This window comes from Hermetia illucens, chromosome 1, assembly GCF_905115235.1.
Source record: "Hermetia illucens chromosome 1, iHerIll2.2.curated.20191125, whole genome shotgun sequence".
In the NCBI taxonomy this organism is placed as follows: Eukaryota; Metazoa; Arthropoda; class Insecta; order Diptera; family Stratiomyidae; genus Hermetia; species Hermetia illucens.
Window position 1 is genome coordinate 10,508,036 of NC_051849.1, and position 23,562 is coordinate 10,531,597.

Genomic DNA, 23,562 nt, shown 5'->3' on the forward strand with positions numbered 1-23,562 from the left:
CTCATCGAGTACTCTAGCCGCGGCTGCAAACTCCTTACCTGTTTAGCACTGTAATTTCTGAAGGACTCGGAATATCGGAAAATCCCTTTGCCCACATTTTCTCTACTATATATAGATACAATTCATGCAAGAAAAAAAAAATCGATTTCTCCAACCCGACACACGGGATGACCCCCTTAACGCTGCTAAATACCCCAAACTTTTCCTGTCAAAACCAAATGAAAATACTACAAAGTGTATCCTGTGGAAAAGCCGGATGACTTGCACAAGTATTTTGACTGGCCATATTTTACTAGCTTGGCATATTTTCAGAATATGAATTATCCAAGATGATACGTGTCCATCCTATAATGAGGAAGCGGAATCCATGGAACATTTTCTATGTGAGTGCCCCCTCTATGGACGCATCAGATATCACATTTTTGGTGCTGATGTGCTACAACTGCAGCAGGTAGCATTATATCCACTAACGGAAATCCTGCGATACATGAACGAATCCGGGATATTCTGTTAGACAGGGGAATCGAGTACAATTGACCACTAGGGTCTGAGTGACCAGAGGCTTCGCCTCTTGCCCACCTCAAACACACACACTGTAGAAAATTATATTTTCTTTTCAAGGTATTTTTGAAAACCTTTATTCACGATTTCCCCGACCCTGCTTTATTATTTTCCTTTGTCAGAAAATTATCACTATGAGTTTTAGGCGTTTGAAAAAATATCGAAAATGTGTCTCATGTCCTTTGGCGCACTTTACAGCCCTCATTAAGAGTTAGTGAAAATTTGAAATTTAAACATCTAAATTTCAGTTTGAATTATTTCAAAGTTTAACATTGTCCCGTATCCTGCATAAAAATTTCAAAACATACTCTATGTATAGTGCTGAATGATTTTAAAGGTCCTTTCCTATAAAAACCGACATAGAACAGCCGCAATTACCCTAATTGCGCCATTCATTTTCCCAATGTTCTCTCAACATTTCACGACTCTGTTAGCACAAATGTCTCGTCTGTTATATTTTTTGCTTCCCTACTACCAAGCTACACATCCTGCTCAAAGGCTGCAGACAGACATCCTTGAAACAATAGGGTGAAATACTTAATCTGCAGCTTTTTAAAATGATTCAAGTTCGAGTACCCGAGTCAACAAGAAAACATATCCTTTCACTCAACTCCGTAAGTCAATCAAACAGGATTTTCAACAATACAGCCTCCTTGCACGTAGACGTATATATATGCACCATATATTGACTATGTTTCGCCGCTTCGGAACTGACCGAAACACATAAAACTCACACCGTATTCTAGTAAAACTAACCTTTGTCCCAATTCTCGACCGGATACAAAAGCGACAATAAGCAAACTATTAGATCCTTCGATAAGCAGTATCGAAAACTAATCATGTTTGTCCTACAATACGTTCAGGGTCCTGTGCGTGTTTGTGCCAGCAGAAATGTTTATTTGTACTTTGATACGAATAAAAATCGACAAAACAAAGACGAACCAGAGAGAGAAAGGATCAAAAACGGTCTTATTGTTATATATAACACCATCATGGGTAAATTATTCAAGGACAACAAAAGCTATAACAATTTGGACGAACGCCCGGTTTCCTTTTCTTCTATTTCTTCCTGTTACTTACACATGATTAAATTTCTCCAGTAGATTAATTGTTGACCGAATTTCATTCAGCTTCATTGTTGGTGCGGAGCGGAGGCTTGTAGTCCTTGTTCACTTTAGAAAAATTCCGCAGGTCCTTGTAGGGGAGTATGCTGCTGCTATTGTCTATGTATATCAATTTGTTATGAGAACTAGTTTAGCTCGCGGCATGTTTAGGCTGAAAGTTATATGGGATAGCGATGAAAACTATGCACTTGTAATGCAAATACAGCAACGCGAGCCTTACGAACAACAAAAGGAAATGAATAGCTTACAATGGCGATACCGAGCATACCTCATTAATAACGCAAGAACATAAACTAAACTTTGAAAATTCCATACCGATTATCTACGAATACGAACTGACGAAATTTCTTTAATGTTCAGTGCATACAAAATTTCATTTAATTCGGTTCACTGTTTGTTAGTTCATTACACATTTTTTATAGTAACAATCTCTATAATATGTAATTGATGTCCTAGGAAGTAGTTAATTCACAAAAATAGCACGACTTTGACTTGACCACACCCTCAAAAACAATTTTATCAAAATGCGTGGAGTTTAGACCTCGGTTTCATCTACTTTTCAGCGCAAAGGGAGAATGTATCTGATGCGCCCTATATAGAAGGGACATTTCGGAGAAACAAATAGGTGTTATCAGACCAACATAAGATGGCACTACATGTCATGTACTTTATGTAATTTATGCAAGATCCCATAGTAATCGGGAAATAACTTCTCTCTAGACAGCCCCTGTATATAACTCCGAGCAATATGCCTGCCGTCAGCCTCCTTTTTTCTGCGTTGCCTACCCATCCCCTCTGAAGATTGAAATCATAGACTTAAAGCAGATATAACCAAAAATCCGTGCTATATTTATAAGCACTAAGATCATCAACCCTTGATTGACATCAAACGATTTCAAAGAATACGCCAAGAGCGCGAGACATCGCGGAAAATCCACGACAGGAAAACCTGACCGAAATCAAAGAAAATTGAAAATTTTCACGACCTCATGCTGCAAACATTGTCAAATGTGCCACGCTATAAGGCTGGGAACGCAAAATATTGCGGAAGATCGACAGCAGCAGGGCCTGGCCAAAATCGACGAAAATTGAAAAGGGAAAACTGGCAAAAAAAATGCAAAATCGTTAGATTGCGGCGACCCATACCCCGTTCGAATAAGGAGGCGATCCAGATTCACCAATTCCAAGATTGTTCGCGCTGCGATACTGGGAATCTCGCATTCCCAATATCGCAGCGCGGAAAATCCGCGGCAGTGGGGCTTGGCCGAAATCGAAGATAATTGGAAATTTTCACGGCCCTCGAGTCGCAAAAATGCAAAATTGATTGAAAAGCGAGGCGACCCTGATTCACGAAATACAAGAATTTTCATTCTGCAACGCGGGGAAAGTGAAACACCGCCGAAAATTCCCGACAAGAATTCCTGGCAGGAATCGAGGAAAATTCTACATTTCCACGTCCACGGGTCGAAAAACTGCCAAAAATTCAAAAATGTCGGATGGCGACAGGAGATACCTAGTTTAAATGTGGAATCGGGCCAGATTCACTAGATCCAAGTATTTTTACGCTACTATCCCGGAAAAGTGAGATATTGCGGAAAATCCATGGCGATGGGGCCTGGCCAAAATCGAGGAAAACTATTAGTTTCCACGGCCCCCCGGTCGCAGAAGTTGCAAAAAAATACAAACTTGTTGAATTGCGAAGAGAGATACCTCGTTTCAACGGGGAAGCGGCCCAGATTCACCAAATCCAAAAATTTTCACGCTACGATGCCGGGGACGCGAGATATTCCGGAAAGTTCATGGCGGTGGGGCCTGGCCGAAACCGATGAAAACTGAAAATTTCTATGATCCCCCGGTTGCAAAAAATTAGCAAAAATGCAAAGTCGTTGCGGCGGGCAATACCACAATCGAATGAGGAAGCGGCTTAGATCCACCAAATGCAAGAATTTCGCGCCGCGATGCTGAGAATGCGGGATATGGCGAAATATCCTCAGAAGGAGGACCTGATCAAAATCCAGGAAAATCGTCGAATTGTGACGGGCTATACCTCGTTCGAATGGGAAGGCGGTGCAGATTCGCCGAATTCAAGAATTTTCATTCTACGATGCCAAAAACCCGAAATATCGCGGAAAATCCGTGGCAGTAGCACCTGAAATCGAGGCAAATTGAAAATTTGGGCGAACCCCGGGTTGCAAAAATTGTCAAAAATGCAAAATTGTTGGATTTCCGCGGGCGATACCTCATTCGAACGGGGAAACGGCTCAGATTCAATAAATCCAAAAATTTTCACGCAACCACCCCGAGAACGAGAGATATCGCGGAGAGTACACGTAAGGAGGGTCTGGCTGAAATCGAGGAAAATTTAAAATCTACACGACCTCCGGTCGAGAAAAATAACAAAAATGCAAAGTCGATGGATTACAGTGGGCGGCACCTCGTTCGATTGGAGAGGCGACCCAAATTCTTCAAATGTAAGAATTTTCACTCTACCATGCCGAGAACGCGAAATATAACGGAAAATACGTGGCTGTAGGACCTGGCCGAAATCGAGGTAAACTGTAAATTTCCGCAACCCCCGACTAGCAAAAATTGGCACAATGCAAAATCGTTGGATTGCGGCGGGTAATACCTGGCTCTGATTCAACAAATCCAAGAATTTTTACACTGAAGCGCGGGGAATGCGAGATATTGCGGAAATGCATGGAAGGAGGACCTGACCGCAATCGTGAAAATTAGAAATTCGCCCGACCACGGGGCCGTAAAAATTGACAAAAATGTAAAATCGTTGGATTTCGGCGGGCGATACCTCATTCGAACGGTGAGTTGGCCCAGTTTCACCAGATATAAGAATTTTCAAAGTTCCACACCGAGAACGCGGGACGTCACGTGGAATCTATGGAAGGAGGGTCTAGCCGAAATCAAACCATTGGGCTGCGGCGGGCAATGCTTCGTTCGAACGTGAAGGCGGCCCAGATTCACCAAATCCAATTATTTGCACACTACCATGCTGAGAACGCGAGATATCGACAAAAATTCACGGCAGTAGGGCTTGGTCGAAATCGAGGAAAATTTGATAATTTACACCACCCCCAGGTTGTGAGGAAAAGCAAAAATGGTCGAATTGCGGCGGGCGATACCTCAACCGAACGAGAAAGCGACCACGCCGAGAACGCGCAATATCTCGCGGAGAGTATAAGGAAAGTCTGGCTGAAATCGACGAAAATTCAAAATTTCCACAACCTCCGGATCGAGAAAAATGGCAGATATGCAAAATCATCGGATTAAAGTGGGTGGCACCTCGTTCGAACGTGGAAACGGCCCAGATTCACTAAATGTAAGAATTTCATTATGTAATGCCGGGAACGCGAGATATCTCAGAAAATCTAAGGTAGTACCGACTAGCCGAAATCGAAGAAAATTCCAAATTGACAAAAATGCAAAATCCAATCCAATCCGGATTCTGGCGAATGAGAAGACGGCCCAGATTCCCGAAATGCAAGAATCTTTGCCCTGCGATGTTGGGAATGCGAGATACCGCGGAGAAAATTCGACATTTCCACGACGAGGTAGAAAATCTGGTGAAAATTTCGGATTGGGACGGACAACACCTCGTTGGAGCCAGAAGGCGGCCTAGATTACCAAATCCAAGAATTTTTTACGGCTGTAGGTACGCCTTGTCGAGGAAATTGACAAAAATTCAAAATCGTCGGATTGCAGCAGACGATACCTCGTTCAAGCAGGGAGGCGGCCCATATTCGCCAAATCCTTGAATTTTTACGATGCGATGCCGGAAATGCGGAAAATTTACAGGAATAGGAATAGGAGAAAATTGGATATTCCACGATCCCCGGGTCGCATAAATTGATAAAAATGCAAAATCGGAGAAACAGGAAGAAAATGAAAATTTCCACGGCAAAACTGTTACATTACAGCTCTAATTCACGAAAAATAAGAATTTTTAGACTACAATGTCGAGACTGGAAAATATCTTCATTGCAGCAGGACCTAGTCGGAATCGAAAAAAAAAATTGTAAATTTCCACGTCCTGCGGGTCGCGAAAATTGACAAAAATGCAAAATAGTCGGAATGTGGCGGGCGGTACCTCTTTCGAACCAGGAGGCGACGCAGATGCAATGCTCACGCTACTATGCCGGCAACGCGATATATTGCCGAAAGTCCAGGGGAGTGGGCCTGGTCAAAATCGAAGAAAATTGAAAATTTCCACGACCCCGGGTCGAGAAAACTGACAAAAATGCAAAATCGTTCAATTACGGCGAGCGATATCTCGTTCGAACAGGGTGGCGGCTCAGATTCAGTAAACGCAAAACTCCTCACGCTGCAATAACGGGAACACGAGATATCGCGATAAATCGACGGAAGGAGAACCTGGGCCAAATCAAGGAAAATTTAAAATTTCCACGACCTCCGGGTCGTGAAAAATGGTGAAAATGCAAAACCGTCCGGGGGATAACGGCCCAAATTCAACAAATGCTACATATGCCGTAAGGCATAGCCAAAATCGAGGAACACTAAAAATTTACGCGGTATATCGTGAAAAATTCGCGTCAGTAAGGTCTGGTCAAAATTGACGAAAATTGGAAATTTTCACAACCCGGGTCCGCCAAAAATTGCTAAAAATGCAAAATCTTCGGATTGCAGCGGGTAATACCTCGTTCGAACGGGGAGGCGGCCCAGGTTCACCAAATGTACGCGGTTTAGCGGCACAATGTGGGAATGCGAGATATTGTGGAAAATCCACGGCAGTAGGGCCGAGCCAAAAACAAAAAAAAATGGAAATTTCTACGGCCTTCGGGTCGCGAAAATTGACAAAAACACAAAATCGCCGGATTGCGGCTGGCGATACCATGCCCGCATGGGGAAGCGCAGCAAAAACGAGGAAAATTGGAAATTTCTATCGTCCTCAAGTAGCAAAAATTCACAAAAACGCAAAATCACCGGATTGCGGCTGGCGATACCTTGTCCGAACGGGGAAGCGCAGCAAAAAATGCAAAATCGTGGGATCGCGGTGGGTAATACTTCATTCGAATAGGGAGGCGGCCAAGATTCACGAAATGCAAGAATTTTCACTCTGCAGTGCCGAAAAAGCGAAATATTCCGGAAAATCTACGGCAGCAGGGCCTGGTCTAGGAAAACTGGAAATTTCCACGACCCCTCGGGTGGTGAAAAATGCAAAATCGTCGGATTGGGGTGGGGAATACCACGTTTGAAGGGGGAGGGGGCGATGGGAGAGGCAGCCCAGATTCACTAAATCCAAGAACTTTCATGCTGTAACGCCGGGAACGAGACATTGTGAAACATCAATCGAAGGGGGCTTTGGCCGTAATTGAGGAAAATGAAATGAAAATTTCCACTACCGCCGTCGTCGGTCGAGTAAACTGCCAAAATCGCTTGATTGCGAGAGGATGAATTTTCACACAGCTATCCCGGGAACGCGAGATATTGCGGAAAATCCACGACGATGGGGTCTGGCCGAAGTCGAGGAGAATTGAAAATTTCCACGACTCGCAAAAATTGAGAAAAATGTAAAATCGTTCGATTTGGGCGGGAGATACCTCGTGGGAATCGGGAGACGGCCAAATCCAAGAATTTTCACGCTGCTATGCCGGGAACGCGAAATATTGCGGAAGATCCATGGCGGTAGGCCAGGCCGAAATCGAGGAAATTTGAAAATTACACGAACCCCGCGTCGCGAAAATTGGCAAAAATACAAACTCGTCGAATTGCGATGGGAGACACCTCGTTGGAACGGCGAGGCGGCCTAGATTCACAAAATCAAAGAATTGTCATCCTCCTATGACGGGAACGCGAGATATTGCGGAAAATCCATGGCGGTGGAGCCAGGCCAAAGTCAAGGAAATTTGAAAATTAGCCGACCTCTGGGTCGTAAAAATTAGCGAAAGTGTAAAATCGTGGAATTCTAGGGGGTAATACCTGGTTTGACCGGGGAGGCGGCTCAGATTCATGAAATGCAAGAATTTTCACTCTACAACACCGGAAAGCGAAATGTCGTAGAAAGTCCACGACCGTAGGGCACGGTCGAAATGGAAGAAAATTGAAAATTTCCACGACCCCCAGGTCGTAAAAATTAAAAAAAAAAAATTTATAAACTAGTCGAATTGCGGCGTTTGAATGGGGAGGGGGGCCCAGATTCATCAAATCCAAGAATTTTTGCGCTGCGATGCCGGGAATGCGAGATATCACAAAAAATCCATGGCGATGGGCCCTGACCAAATTCGAGGAAAATGAAATTTTGCGCGACCCCCCGGTCGCAAAAAAATCATTGGATTGCGGCGGGTAACACCTTGATCGAAGGGGAAAGCGATCCAGATTTACAAAATACGAGAATTAAAATAACACACTGACATCGAAAAAAATTCATGATTCCCACGACCCCCAGGTCGAAAAACTGTCAAAAATGACGGATTGCGACGAGCAATACCTCGTTCCAACGGGGAGGTGAAACGTAAAAATTTTCACGCTGCAACGCCGGGAACGCGGGATATTGTGGAAAATTTATGGAACGAGGGATTGGTCGAAATCGAGGAAAATGAAAATTTCCACGGCCCCCGTCGAGAAAACTAGCAAAAACGCAAAATCGTCCGATTGCGACGGGCGATATCTCGATCGAGCAGGGAAACGACCCACATTCTTCAAATGGAAGAATTTTGACGCTACCATACCTAGGACGCAAAGATATCGCTATAAATTTACGGGAGTAGGGCTTGGCCGAAATCGAGGAAAATTGGCGATTTTAATCAACCCCAAGTCGCGAAAAATTAGCAGAAATACAAAATCGTCGGATTATAACCTCGCTCGAATGGGAAGGTGGCCCAGATTCGCAAAATGCAAGAATTCTCTCTCTACAGCGCCGGATAGGCGAAATATCACGGAAAATCCATTCACACAAATAGCACGATTTTCACCTACTAAAACAACCCTCTTAAGTATGACAATTGTAGGGGTGCGTCAAAGACGCCTCGGAAACATGATCGACAGAAAGCAAGCTGATTTCCGCTCTGGATCCTGCTACACTGACCACACCCTCAAAAACAATTTTATCAAAATGCGTGGAGTTTAGACCTCGGTTTCATCTACTTTTCATAGATTTGGAAAACACTTTTGACAGCGTAAAGGGAGAATGTATCTGATGCGCCCTATATAGAAGGGACATTTCGGAGAAACAAATAGGTGTTATCAAAGCAACATAAGATGACACAATGCCATGTACTTTACGAATGTAAAACCCATATTTTTCGGCATAACATCCTAGCCCTTTAAGAAAAATCAAGAGTTCAAGGTCCCACAGTAATCGAGAAATAACTTCCCTCGTGTAACAGCTCCAGTGTTTAACTCCGAGCAGTGTCGCTGCAGGCAGCCTCCTTTTGTCCGCGTTTCCTACCCGTCCCATCTGGAGATTGAAATCATAGACTCGGTATAACCAAAAATCCCTGCTATATCGATAAGCACTACTATCGCTAGTTTTGATGTCAAGATTTCAGAGAATACGCTAAGAGCGCGGGATATCGTGGAAAATCCCCGACAGGGAGACCTTATTGAAATCGAGGAAAAGTGTAAATGTCCACGACCCGGGATCGAGAAAACTGGCAAAAATGCGAAATCGTTCGAACGAAGAGGCAGCTCAGGATCAGTAAACGCGAAAATTTTTACGCTAGGGAAAAATGCAAAGCCTTGATCGAAAGAGGAGGCGACCCAGATTTATGAAATGCGAGAATTTTCACTATACAGCGTTGAAAAAGCGAAATATCGCAGAAAAATAAAAAGGCCTAGTCGAAATCGAGAAAAATTTGATTTTTCCACGACGCCCATGTCGAAAAACCACCAAAAATGCAAAAAAAAACGTCAGTTTGTGGCGAGCGATATCTCGTTGGAACGAGAAAATGGCCCTAATTCACCACTAAGAAAACCGAAAATTTCCATAACCCTGGGTAAAAAAAAACCGGTAAAAATGCCAAATCATTGGATTGCGGCCGGCGATACCCCGTTCGAACAAGGAGGCAACCTCCTCCTCCTTTCAAGTCTGGTCAAGTCCGACCGAAATCGAGGAAATTTGGAAATTTCCACGACTCCCGGGTTGCAAAAACTGACAAAAATGCAAAGATGCTGAGAAACCGAAATGTCGTGGAAAATTCACGGGTCACAAAATTGAAAAAAGTGCAAAATCGTCCGATTGCGGCGGGTGATATCTCATTCGAATACGCAAGCGACCCAAATTCACCAAATCTAAGAATTTTCACGCTGCAATGTCGGGAACGCGAGATTATCGGTGAGAATTTCTACGTCCCCCGGGTCGTGAAAAATAGCAAAAATGCGAAATGGTTGGCGGGCGGTACCTCAATCGAACGGGAAGATGTGGGTCGTCATATTCAGGAATTTTCATGATACGATCCTGGGAACGCGAAATATCCTGGAAACTCCACGGCAGTTAAATCTGGTAAAAATCGAGAAAAACTGCAAATTTCCGCGACCCAAGTTGCCAAAATTTAAAAAAAAAAATGCAAAATTGTCAGATTGCGGTGGGCGATACCTCGTATGAATGGGCAAGCAACCCAGATTCACCAAATGTAAGAATTTCCGCGTTGCGATGTCGTGAATGCGAGATTATCGCTGAGAATTCACGACTGGAGGGCCTAACCAAAATCGAGGAAAATTGAGATTTTTGACGACCCCGTGTCGCAAACATTGGCAAGAATGCAAATTCGTCCGACTGCGGTGCGCGATGCCTCATTCAAACGGGGAGACGGCCCAAATTCATATCACGGAGAATGCACGGCAGTAGGACCTGGCCCAAATAAAGGAAAAATGAAAACTTCGCAAAAACTTCCAAAAATGCAAAATCATCGGGTTACGGCAGACGATGCGTCTTTCGAACGAGGAGACGCCCCGGATTCACTAAATACAAGAATGAACAACGCCCGGAACGGGGTATACCGTGAAAAATCCGCGACAGTGGGGTCTGGTCGAAATTGACGAAAATTCGAAATTTTCACGACCCGGGTTCGCCAAAAGTGGTTAAAAATGCGAAATCTTCGGATTGCAGCGGGTGATACCCCGTTCGAACGGGGAGGCGACCCAGATTCACCAAATGTACGCAGTTTAGCGCCACAATGCCAGAAATGTGAGATATCGCGGAAAATTCACGGCCGTAGGGCCGGGCCAAAAACGAGAAAAATTGGAAATTTCTACGGCCCTCAGGTCGCAAAAATTGACAAAAACGTAAAATCACCGGATTGCGGCTGGCGATACCTTGTCCGAACGGGGAAGCGCAGCAAAAAGTGCAAAATCGTGGGATCGCGGTCGGTAATACTTCATTCGAATAGGGAGGCGGCCAAGATTCACAAAATGCGTGAGGAGGAAAATGAATTTGAAAATTTCCAAGACCGCCAAGCAAGAATTCTCATTCGATATTGCAGAAAATCCATGACGGTGGTCGAAATCGGAGAAAATAGAAAACTTTGACGATTACCGGGGTTGCAAAACCGTGGGATTGTAGCGGTTAATACCTCGTTTGAATGAAGAGGGGGACCTGATGCACGAAATGCGAGAATTTTCACTCTACAGCGCCGAAAAAGCGAAATATCGTGAGAAATTCCCAGCATTAGGGAATGGCTTAAAACACCTCGTTCGATTGGGGAAATAACCGAGATTCTACTAATGTATAATAAGAATTTTCACAATACGATGTCGGAGTGTCGTGGACCATACTCAATCGAACGAGAAGGCGACCCAGATTCACAAAATGCAAGAATGTTTACGCTGCAACGCCGAGAACGCGTCGTCGGATTGCGGTGATTATAACCTCGTTCGAATGCGAAGATGGCCCAGATTCATGAAATGCAAAAGTTTTTGCTCTACAGCGCCGAAAAAGCGCAATATTGCGGAAAGTTCACGGCCGTAGGACCCGGCCGATGCCGGGGAAAATTGGAAATTTCCACGACTCCCGGTCGCAAAAATTGACAAAAATGCAAAATCGCCGAATTGTAACGGACGATATCTCGATCGAACTGGGAGACGACCCAAATCCTCGAAACGCTAGAATTTTCACGTTACGATGCTGGTAACACGAAATATTGCAGAAAAGCCACGACAGAAGGGCCTGTCTGAAATCGAGGAAAATTCGAAATTTACACAATCTCCTCCAGGTTGCAAAAGTTGAAAAAATACTAACTCGTCGCATTGCGGCGGGATATACCTCATTTGAACGGGGAGGCGGTCCCTATTCACCAAATCGAGAAAATGCATAGCGGTGGGCGTCCGCAAAATGAAAATTTACACGACCTCCGGCAAAATCGTGGGATTCCAGCGCGTAATCCCTCGTTTGAATGGGGAGGCGGTCCAGATTCATAAAATCCAACAATTTCACGCTGCTACGCCAGGAACGCGAGTGCGATCAAAATCCATGGTGGTGGGGCTTGGCCAAAATGAAGGAAAATTGAAAATTTCCACGACCTCCGGGTGGCAAAAATTGGCCAAAAATGCAAATTCGTGGAATTCCAGCAGGTAATCCCTCGTTTGAACGGGGTGGCGGCCCAGATTCAACAAATCCAAGAATTTTCACGTTATGAGACTGGGAACGCGATATATTGCGGTAGGCCAGGCTGAAATCGAGGAAATTTGAAAATTACACGACCCCCGCGTCGCGAAAATTGGCAAAAATACAAACTCGTCGAATTGCGATGGGAGACACCTCGTTGGAACGGGGAGGCGGCCTAGATTCACAAAATCAAAGAATTGTCATCCTGCTATGACGGGAACGCGAGATATTGCGGAAAATCCATGGCGGTGGAGCCTGGCCGAAGTCGAGGAAATTTGAAAATTAGCGAAAGTGTAAAATCGTGGAATTCTAGGGGGTAATACCTGGTTTGACCGGGGAGGCGGCCCAGATTCACTAAATCCAAGAATTTTCACTCTACAGCACCGTAAAGCGAAATATCGTAGATGGTCAAAATGGAAGAAAATTGAAAATTTGCACGACCCCAGATCGTAAAAATTAAAAATATATATACAGTCGAACCTGGATATAAGGAACTTGGATATAAGGAAAACTTCTTTAAATGGAACATTTTTTCGTGCACCTTCAATTTTCAAAGAAAAAATAACATTTTTCAATTTTTCGAACTTCTATATATGGAATAGAAAACCTCTTTATAAGGAATTCATTTTTTTTCCGGAGCCTCTATAAATGGAAATTTTTATGTTATTCAGTTGTCATGACCTCTATATATGGAATTTTCCCCTGAACGACAAAAAGGGAAGGTCTTTTTTTTTTCTTAGAATCGTGCAATTTTCTATTGTGACACGTTTTGAAATTTTTTGTTTATTCAAAGTTTAATTTGAAACTCGGTGATAGTGGTGACGATTCTTTCACTTGCAAATTAAACCTTTTACTGTTCCTTTGCCGCTATAACTTTTGTTTCTTTTAATAATAAAAGGCTGTCATGTCCGAAAACAAGAGAAAAAATTTAAGTTTAAGTGAGAAATTGAAATTGATAAAGGAGTTTGAAAACGGAAAAACTCGGAATGCAATATCCGCGGAATATTTCGTGCCGCTGTCGACATTGTGTCGTATTTTAAAAGAAAGCGACAAAATCAAACAAGAGTGTTCTGAAGGACATGGCAAAATAAAAAGAAATCGTAATTCGGAATATCCGAATCTGGAACAGTGTTTAGTGGAGTGGTTGAAACAGTGCCAAAGCAAGAATGTACCTGTAAATGGACCGATTTTGAAAGAAAAAGCTGAAGAATTTGCTAGGAAGTTGACGATTGGAGGTTTTTGCGCCAGCAACGGTTGGTTGGATGGCTTTAAAAAAAGAAATGATCTTATTTTTAAAAAAATTTCTGGTGAAAGTGGTGCTGTAGACATCAACGCATGTAGCCAGTGGATAAACGATCTTCCCGCTTTGCTGGGAGATTATTCTCCTAACGACATTTTCAATGCAGACGAAACAGGGCTCTTTTTTAAATGCTTGCCAGATAAGACCTTTACCTTTAAGGGAATTTCGTGTCATGGTGGGAAGTACAGCAAGGAACGTGTCACTATTCTTTTATGTGCGAACATGACTGGCACTGAGAAATTACCCGTTTTTCTTATCGGCAAGTCAAGGAAACCCAGATGTTTTGCAGGTGAGTAAAAGATTCTTCGTTCACTGTTACTGTATAAATGACATTAACAAAATAAAGGTTATGAGTCGATAGTTAAAATACTATAGATTTTTTTCTGTTTTAGGCGTGATAACTCTTCCTGTTGAATACAAAAACAATAGCAAAGCATGGATGACTGCAGCACTTTTTTCGGAATGGCTTAAGAAAATCGATATTCAGATGCGCCTCGAAAATAGAAAAATTTTACTTTTTATCGATAATTGTACTGCCCATTACAGCTCAGATGAACTACAACACATAAAAGTTGTCTACCTACCTCCAAACTCCACCAGCAAGCTGCAGCCCCTAGATCAGGGAGTGATTCAAAATTTTAAAATTAATTATCGTCGGGAGGTTGTTCGCCATATTTTAACAAATCTCGAAAGCAACGGTAGCTTGGAAATAAACGTTCTCATCGCAATGAGATTTGTGAAAAAAGCATGGTTATCTGTAACCCAGACCACTATAGCTAACTGTTTTAGGAAAGCAGGGTTCAGGATAAATGGTTTACAAGAGCCCCAATATTCCGAATGGGACTCTTCACATGAGGAGTTACGGCCTTCATTCCAAGAGTGGTCTGAATTAACTTCCAATGCCGGTGAGAGGGTACCTAGCTTCGAAGATTATGTAAACGTCGATGAAAATATCGAGGTTACAGGAGAGCAAACAGTCGACGACATTGTGAGCACCCTCCAAATGTGTGACACCAATGAAAACGATAGTGATGAAGATCACGGCGATACTCTTGAAATAAAACTTGTAAAGAAGAGGGAAGCGTTAGAGGCACTGCATACTTTAACAAAATTTTTTGAACAGCGTGAAACCGAACCAAAGATATTCGAAAATATTATCGCTCTTGAAAGAAACGTTGAAAATGTGGTCACTGATAAACAAACAAAAATATTTGATTTTTTCAAAACTTAATATCTATGAGATAGACACTCATTCCATTTATGTATTCGACTGATTACAGTGACGACTTATGAAATAAAGAATCTTTGATATTGATATACTCTTTTTAATTTTATTTATCATGCGGATTATTTATTTGTATTTAAATGAAAACTCAAAGTTGCTGTAATACTAAATACACCAGGTGATTTTAAAAACCTGGATAAAAGGAATTTTTTGCTGAAAGCCTCTGTATAAGGAAAACTTGTTTATAAGGAATTTAAGTGAGTTTCCCTTGCAATTCCTTATATCCAGGTTCGACTGTATATAAACTAGTCGAATTGCGACGTTTGAACAGGGAGGGGGGCCCCAGATTCACCAAATCCAAGAATTTTTGCGCTGCGATGCCGGGAACGCGGGATGTTGAAGAAAAATGAAAATTTTCATGATTCCCGGGTCGAGAAAACTAGCAAAAACGCAAAATTATCCGATTGCGACGGGCGATATCTCGTTCAAGCAGGGAGGCGACCCAGATTTACCAAATGCAAGAGTTTTGATGGTATCATGCCGAGAACGTGAGACATCGCCAAAAATTCATAGCGGTAGGGCCTGGTCGAAATCGAGGAAAATTGGCAATTTTCATCACCCTGAGTTGCGAAAATTTGGTAAAAATTCAAAATCTTGGGATTGCGGCGGGTAATACTTCGTTCGAATGGGAAGGTGGCCCAGATTCGCAAAATGCAAGAATTCTCCCTCTACAGCGTCGGATAGGCAAAATATCACGGGAAATCCAATTGGAAATTTCCTCGTCGAAAAACTGCCAAAGTTGCAAAAATTTCGGATTGCGACAGGCGATACCGGGGAGGCGACCCAGATTCTCCAAATCCAAAAATTTCCACGTTACGATGCCGGGAACCAGGGCAGTAGAGCCTATGTGAAATCGAGGAAAATTGAAAATTTCCACTATCCACAGGTCGTAAAAACTAACAGAAAAGCATAATCATTGGATTGCGGCGGGTGATACCGAGGAGGCGAGGTGACCTAGATTCACCAAATCTAAGAGTTTCCTCGCTACAATGTGGGGAAAGTGACATATTCCTTGAAAGAGGACGTGGCCAAAATTGTGGAAAATTATAAATTTGGGCGACCCCGGGTCGTAAAAATTATCAAAAATGTAAAATCATCGGATTGAGGTAGACAGTACTTCGTTAGAACAGGAAGTTGGCCCAGATTCACCAAATATAAAAATGCTCACGCTACCACGCCGAGAGCGCGAGATACCGCGGAGGGCCCACAGGGATCCAACCAAAATCGAGGAAAGTTGAAAAAAACGCAAAAATGGACAAAAATGCAAAATCGTCGGATTGCGACAGGTGATACCATAATTGAACGGAGAGGCGGCCCATATTTGCGAAATATCATGAAAAATCCAAAGCTATAGAGCCTGGCTGAAATCGAGAAAAATGGGAAATTTCATGACCCACAAACTGGCAAAAATGCAAAATCGTTAGATTGCAACACGTCGATCGGAAGGGTGCCGAGAACGCGAAATATAGCGGAAAATCCCCGACAGTAGGGCCTAGCTGAAATCGAGGAAAATCTTGTGGTAGGCGCGCTGGTTGAGGTGCAGTGGGTCGAATATCAGTCTGCCCGTCATGTGTTGCCCAATCAACTTCCGTAAAGTTTCGCAAAGGAAGGAATCAGAATGACTGGCCTGGGGCTAGGCATTGCTTGGATTAGTTAGCAATGGCACTTTAACCTTCCTCTATCTAGTCGGTATGTAAGCGAGTGCAAGAGAAGCTTTATGTAGAGGTTCTCTGGTTGCTTGTCCTCTACTGTCATCAGGGTAGATTTCGGCAAGATCAGACTCCAGAGACATAGTATAGCAGTGATGGTATTCTAATCTATTTATCTATTTATTTTTCCAGATGGATCTGAAATCTGAGATATAGATATGACATTGTCACCATCAGGCCCAAGGAACCCTGATGTAATCACAAAGATGGAAGCAAAAATCCTTCACAAATAAAGGAGAAACCAACGTAGAATGAAAGCCCTATTGTCTTAAGTAAACCTAAATCAGCATAAGTTGATGTCGATTTTTCGTTTCAGCGAATCTAACACTCGAATTAACCATCTTCAAAATCAGAAGCCAAATTAGACCAAAGTCATATTTTCCAGCTTCTTAACATAGAACTCATAATTAAGTCTCGAATTAGATCAAACAAACGAGCTTCTGAGTAGTAATCAAATAATAAGGGAAGGTTTCACCGCGCTAAAATTGCAACGTATCCGTAAAATAGAAACCTCAAATATTCTATCTATCCAAACAGTGTTTCAGCGATGAGTTTTTCCCAAATGAGTGAGTGTTAATTAGAAAAACTTGTAAATTAGTGGAGGAGCTGTGCTCGCGTAAAAGAAAATACCAAGTTCTAAATTCGGACTTGCAAAAGTTAAATATAGAAATGAATAATAGATATTCATTCTTCACTGATGTTCTTAATACAGTAACTAAGAAATACTGTGCTCTGTATACCCAATTAACAGAGATTTGTTACACGCAAAGTGGCAACTTGCATGAAAATGGAAACTTCCTGCTAGTCATTGAAGCTATGAAGGCTGTGCAGTCAGCCCTTCTCCAAAGAAAACTTTGACATACAAACTGTATCTTTAGATACGAATTTCTGGTTTAGTTTTTCAATCTACTTTCGATTTCAGTTTCGTAGTATCATGCCATCTCTCCCTCGTAGATGGTAAAGTTGCGAAGGCTGGCATCGTTTGGCAGATTCGAAACCCTACCCTACCTGCCTATTAAAAAACCAAGAAAGTGGTCTCGGACTGAATTAATAACACAAAGAGGCACATTTTTTCTTGGAACGTGCGCTCTCTATGTAGATTGAAAGCTCCTCAAGAAGCAACCAATATAAGGCCGATGATATCATGTTGCAACTGTCCCACCAGACATCGAACCCCCGTCCTTATTGGCAAAAACTAGGACAGTCGATTTTCACAAGCCTTTATTGAATCGGATTTTTCATCAGCAAAATCCTTTGCAATGAATGTATGCATGTAATTTTCGTTTGGTGCCAGATTCGGACTATAAGATGGATGCATCAAGCAACCCCTCCTGTCCTGATGGATCACAATTCGCCTCATATTGATTGAAGCTGGCGGTTCTGGATGATGGATTCCTTCAGATCATCCAGTTGCTGATAGTTACGTCGTAGGAGGGCAACTCACAGAGATGATTCCCGGTCAATCCGACCAAATACACAGCGAAATCCCCCAGGTTAGTCACCGTTTACGCCGGCTCATCGCTATTCGACCAAGCTTGACACTATGCTAAATGATCTAGTGTTAATCACCAGTCAACATCCGTTTCAGAAAGGGTCGCTTTGTTAAGTTTCGACAGCGATTCACACCTAGAAATTTGGTCCTTGAGGTTTTTGGCATTAACTCATGCGAAATCCATAGTTCGAGTTTCTTCTTGCGGTCGGACTTGACAATTTTGACAATTGGCATTCCAGAGATTGACATCAAAATTACTGAACTAGAGCCAATGAAACAAAAATAGTACGTAACTGGCTGTTACTATAGCCGAATCATAAACACTATTCACTTCTTGCTAACTGGCTTGCGTTTTTACCTTAGGACCTTAAGAAATCCAATTATGAAACTGTCAAATAGGGGTCTTTCTTAGTAGGAAACGCCATCCTTCCAGTGACATCTAGTTCAATTTGATACCGAAGTTCGACAAGTTTTCACCTCAAGGGGGCTAACAGTTTCGTTCGTCTGCGATGCATGCAAACAGGTTTAAACTTACTGACAATATGGTGTCCAATACCACACTGTTATCTGCAGGCCGAGGGTTCCAGAGGGACGCCGCTGCCTCAAGCCCAATCGTTTGAATAGAGCGAGAAAAAAGTTTGAATACATGGTCACGACGGGTTATTGTCGCCAGCTAAAAAGCGCTGGGATCAGCCCCTAGCTGCGTCGACGATATCCTGGTCGCATCAGAATCCCCACAACAACATTTTAAACGCTTGTGTAATGTTTTTCAACCTCTTACTGGTTATGGACTCGTTGTGAACGCTTCGAAGTGCGCGTTCAGAGGTAGCAAGGCGAGTTTCTGGGCTGTACAAATAAAGAACAATTCAGCATTACAAACGTCCAACCATAGCCAAAGAAAGCACGATATTTAGGAGTTCTTAACTTTTACGTTTTGTACCAAACGCCGCTAACCTTCACAACCCCCGTTGAATGACCGTTTCAGAATGCGAAAAAAGGGGATAGAAGGCCCGTGCAGTGGAACACAGAGACCGACAACTTTGCAGGTGCATTTCCAATCAGACTCGCCAGTGGCAGTGGGCGCAGTTCTAGAACAGCAAAATAGCGCTCATCCCTTCCGTCAGTTTTTGGAGAGGGTCAAATAAAATGTGTGCTATGCGCCAACATTCCAAAATTGCACAAAGTGGAGCCAGTTGATATCGGCGACGGGCAAATTGTGTTTTTATTTTACCTAATACTACCTAATACTAGCACTAAGTGCCAAGCATTTAGGCTCGGACGATCCTACCTACTTAAAAACTAAAGGGGCACTGGTGGTGGTGGCCGGTGGTAGGTCAGTGGGAGAATCCGTCCAGTACTCCCCGCAACATCGAGCACGTATGCAGAATGGTGTACTTCTGTATGGTTTGAACCAGACTGTGCGAAAGTCCCAGGACATCAAGGGAAGCCGTGAGGGATTTAGGTACAATACCTGTAGCTGACAATATTATGGGAACTACAACCACCCGCTCGAGACGCCAAATTTCTTTGATTTCCCGAGCCAATGGCTCATAGTTCACCTTCTTCTCCACGTATTTCCGTTCAATGTTGCTATTATGGGGGATAGCAACATCAATAATATAATAATATTAATATAGTCAGAACTTGCCGGTCCCAATACATGCTGTAAGCAGAACTATCAAGTACTGCTTGCGGCTCGTATCGGTAAACCGGACATGTCCCCGTGATCAGCCCATGCTTGTATGCAAGGTTTTGATACCTTACATACAGCATTATGCCTGGTGATGTACTGCACCGGTGCCATAACAGTACAGCCAGAAATGAGATGGTCCAACGTCTCTAACATCGAACCACACATTCTGCACTGGTCGTTCTCCACCCGTTCTTTCATGATGAGCTTTTTATAAGCTCGGGTGGCGACCACGCCATCCTGAATGGCACACATAAACCCCTCCGTCTCAGCAAAGAGCTCCCCAGCACACAGCCATCTGTTCGACAGATGCAAATCGACAAATGGCTGCCAAAGACAATTCACGTGTTTACCGTGCATTGCCTTCGACTTCCATTCATCGATCCGCTCTTGGTCCGACTTCACCCCACTCAGAGGATTGAAAGATCGATCCTTCAAGTTAAGTGGAGTCAGTCCACAGTCTGCCTTACAGACAGCCGCATGCAAGGGACTCGTCTGCTCTTTGCTGTAAAAATAAGCGCGCAGCGAGTCGACTTAGCGATGATGTTGTGTCGCCACGTCAACCACGCCTCTACCTCCGATGTCACGAGGCAGGTTCATCCGCTCCACGGCAGACTTTGGGTGATGCATTCGGAATTTGGACATAGTTGTCCGTATCCGCCGCTGGACGTTTTCCAGATCGGTCTTCGTCCACAGCAATATTCCGAATGCATAAGCCAGTGAAGGGGTAGCGAATACATTCAGCGCGCTTATTTTATTCTTCCCCGAGAGATGCGATTTCAGCACCAGCTTTACACGTCGCAGGAATTCGGACAGCAGAGCTTCCTTCAGATCACCAACTCGAGCATGGGTTCCTTGCAGAATTCCTAGGTACTTGTAGAACTCTGTCTCGGTCATAGCTTCGATGTGGAGGTCACCAATGCTATGTCCGGCATGCGGCTCGTGATGACCTTTGCGGATGGCTTGGATTCGACATTTGTCTAATCCAAACTCCATCCGAATATCACGGCTGAACATGTCGATTATTCGCAACAGACTTCTAAGATGGTTGTCAGTACCAGCATACAGCTTGATGTCATCTAAGTACATCAAGCGTGTCAGTTCGCACTTAGCACGTAGGCCATACTTTATTGCAAAACCATGCCCTCTAGCATCATTCAGTAGCCATGAAAGGGAGTTCAGTGCCATACAAAACCAGAGGGGACTCAACGAATCCCCCTGGAAGATGCCCCTCCGAATACGGATGGGCTCTGAGGTATTAGCACCCTCAGATGTACGGACTGATAAGGTGGTATGCCACCCTTCCATGACTGTCGCCAAAAACTTTATTAGTTTCGGATCAATGCGATACAGATGTAGGATGTCGATTAGCCAGGTGTGCGGAACGCTATCAAAAGCCTTGGCATAATCGATATAGCAACTGAAGAGGTTTCTTTGGCCTCTAGCTGCTTGTCCTACAACTACCGAGTCGATAATGAGTTGCTCTTTGCAACCCCTTGACCCAACTCGGCAGCCCTTCTGCTCCTCGGACAGAATGTTGTTGGTCTCGAGGTGCGCATTGATCCTTCCACTAACAATGGACGTGATGGATTTGTAGAGGGTTGGTAAGCAAGTGATCGGTCTTGTGTCTGCGGGGTCCTGCACCGTGTCCTTCTTTGGGATCAGGTAGGTAATCCCCGCAGTGAGGAAAGGTGGAAATTCCTCCGGCCGACTCATGACCTCATTTATACTGCGTGCCAACCGACTGTGTACGCTGGTAAATTTCTTATACCAGAAATTCTGCACCCAATCCAGACCTTAGCTCCTCCAGTTCCTCGAGCGGTTTATGGCTCGTCGAACTTCCTCTTCGGTAACATCCGCGAAATTCATGCCAGGTGTATTGGCATGGCGGGTGCCTTCGGCGGTGATCCACTCAGCATGCTCAGCATGCTGGGCAGGTAACCCCCAAAGTCCACCCCAATACTCTTTCGCTTCCGTCACCGAGAACTGTATTGTCTGGGCGCTCTGTTGGGATTCGTTGAGAGATCTGAAAAAAATCCGCTGTTGTCCGTATGTTGCATTCTGGACACGTCTGGAATAACTTTCGCCATACCGTCGTAACCGAGTGCATATGACAGAAAGTTTCTGTTTTAGTGTGTCCAGAATTTCAACTACGGGTGTCTCACAGGGGATGGCATAGTTCCGGTAAACCCTCTGCACTTTGTTTCTCACCCGTCGGCTGGCATTGCCAGTGCTGATCTGAATCAGTCTAGCAATGTCCTGCCTTAGTGAGTCCCGCCGACATTCCAAACGAATTTTCCATGGTGGATCTCTTTTGTCACTCAAACCAATAACACGAAAGCGAATCTTTTGACCGTGCAATCTGATAGCCGCAACTGCACCACAATACACAAGTGATTGTAGTTGCAGCAGCGACATATCAGCACACAGTCGAGATGCAATCTCATCATTGATTTGAGATAGAATTCCCGGAGTTGCTGGAGATGCATAGAGCCTGGGAATACCTGGTCTATGCAAAGGATCCATATCCGAGAATTCTATACACGCTCTTTGGAATTCGTCCCGAACCTCAACGGAAACCTCAGCTGGACGGTGGAGAAGAGTGCTTCGGCGAGTACTGAAACTGTTACCTGCAGTACGGCGTGGTGTTGTTCATGCCGCCGCCTCTGCCCCCATCGACTCTCGGTCACCAGTTTCCCCGATGACCTCAAGTCGAACACGTTCCCTGATGGTGGCCGGGATTGTGTGGCTGGGAGTAATAAAGCGGTACTGGTCTGCGACTCGCTGCACAGTCACGTGCCCGAATTGCGGGAAACGCTCGACGAATCTCTGGTGCAACAAGGGGCGGTAATTATTATTATTAATTAATTATTATTAGGTTGTTGCAAATGAAATGTCGGATATTTGAGTAAAATTTCAAAAAACTATAACTTTTATGAAAATTAATTTTATTAGTCAAAATAAGAACCAGCAGCTTCAATGCACTTCTCCCAACGAGATACAAGGGCATTTATTCCAGTTTCGTAAAAGTCTGGGTTTCTAGAGCTAAGAAATTCTTCAAAGGCACTTTTGACAGCTACTTCATTGCTGAATTGTTTCCCCGCCCAAAAGTGATCCAAATGCTTAAAAAAGTGGTAGTCGGTTGGCGAGAGGTCGGGTGAATATGGTGGATGAGGAAGAGTCTCATATCGTAATTCATTTAATTTTTGGACCGTGATTCTGGAAACATGAGGTCGGGCGTTATCATGGAGCAGTATCACTCCATCTCTGTTGACCAATCTAGGCCGCTGAACACGTAATTTCTCGTGCATTTCATCAAGTTGGGCACAATATTTCTCTGCATTAATTGTTTCACCACGCTCCAAAAACGAATAATGAATAATTCCAGATGCAGACCACCAAACAGTTACCATTACCTTCTTCGGGTGAAGGCTCGGTTTTGGCATGTGTTGTGGAGGCTGATCGGCATCTAGCCATTGCGCTGATCTGCGACGGTTGTCGTACAATATCCACTTTTCATCGCATGTCACTATTCTGCGCAAAAAGGGATTGTTCCTGTTGCGGTTGAGTAGAGAACTGGATATTTCCATTCGCAGCGCCATGTTTTGCTCGTTCAGTTCATGCGGAACCCACTTATCAAGCTTCTTCACCTTTCCAAGCTGTTGTAAGTGCCGAGATACTGTCGAATAGTGTACGCCTATTTTCTCTGCAATGTCACGAATCGATGATCGGGGATCAGATTCCACTATCAAACGCAACTCGTCGTTGTCGATCGATGGTCCTGGGTGTCCACGAGGTTCACTTTGGAGGGTCATGTCGCCTGATCGG

The 23,562-nt window shown here is 43.8% G+C and overlaps 1 protein-coding gene across 4 annotated transcripts in view; it reads right to left on the reverse strand.

Moving 5' to 3' along the window:
• Window positions 1-23,562, reverse strand: part of LOC119648203 (probable beta-hexosaminidase fdl) — a 251,745-nt gene that overhangs the window by 39,348 nt on the left and 188,835 nt on the right. Inside the window, exons 1-2 of one of the 4 annotated variants that reach the window (XM_038049824.1) lie at window positions 1,954-2,137; window positions 1,642-1,836 (exon numbers count right to left, since the gene is read on the reverse strand). The exons of 2 other annotated variants lie outside the window; for them this stretch is intronic. In XM_038049824.1, the coding sequence (XP_037905752.1) occupies window positions 1,642-1,697 (56 nt within the window). In that variant the 5' untranslated portion in view covers window positions 1,698-1,836; window positions 1,954-2,137. Of the gene's footprint in view, window positions 1-1,641; window positions 2,140-23,562 lie in introns of those variants that run through there. One more of the 4 variants, XM_038049817.1, reaches the window with a different exon arrangement.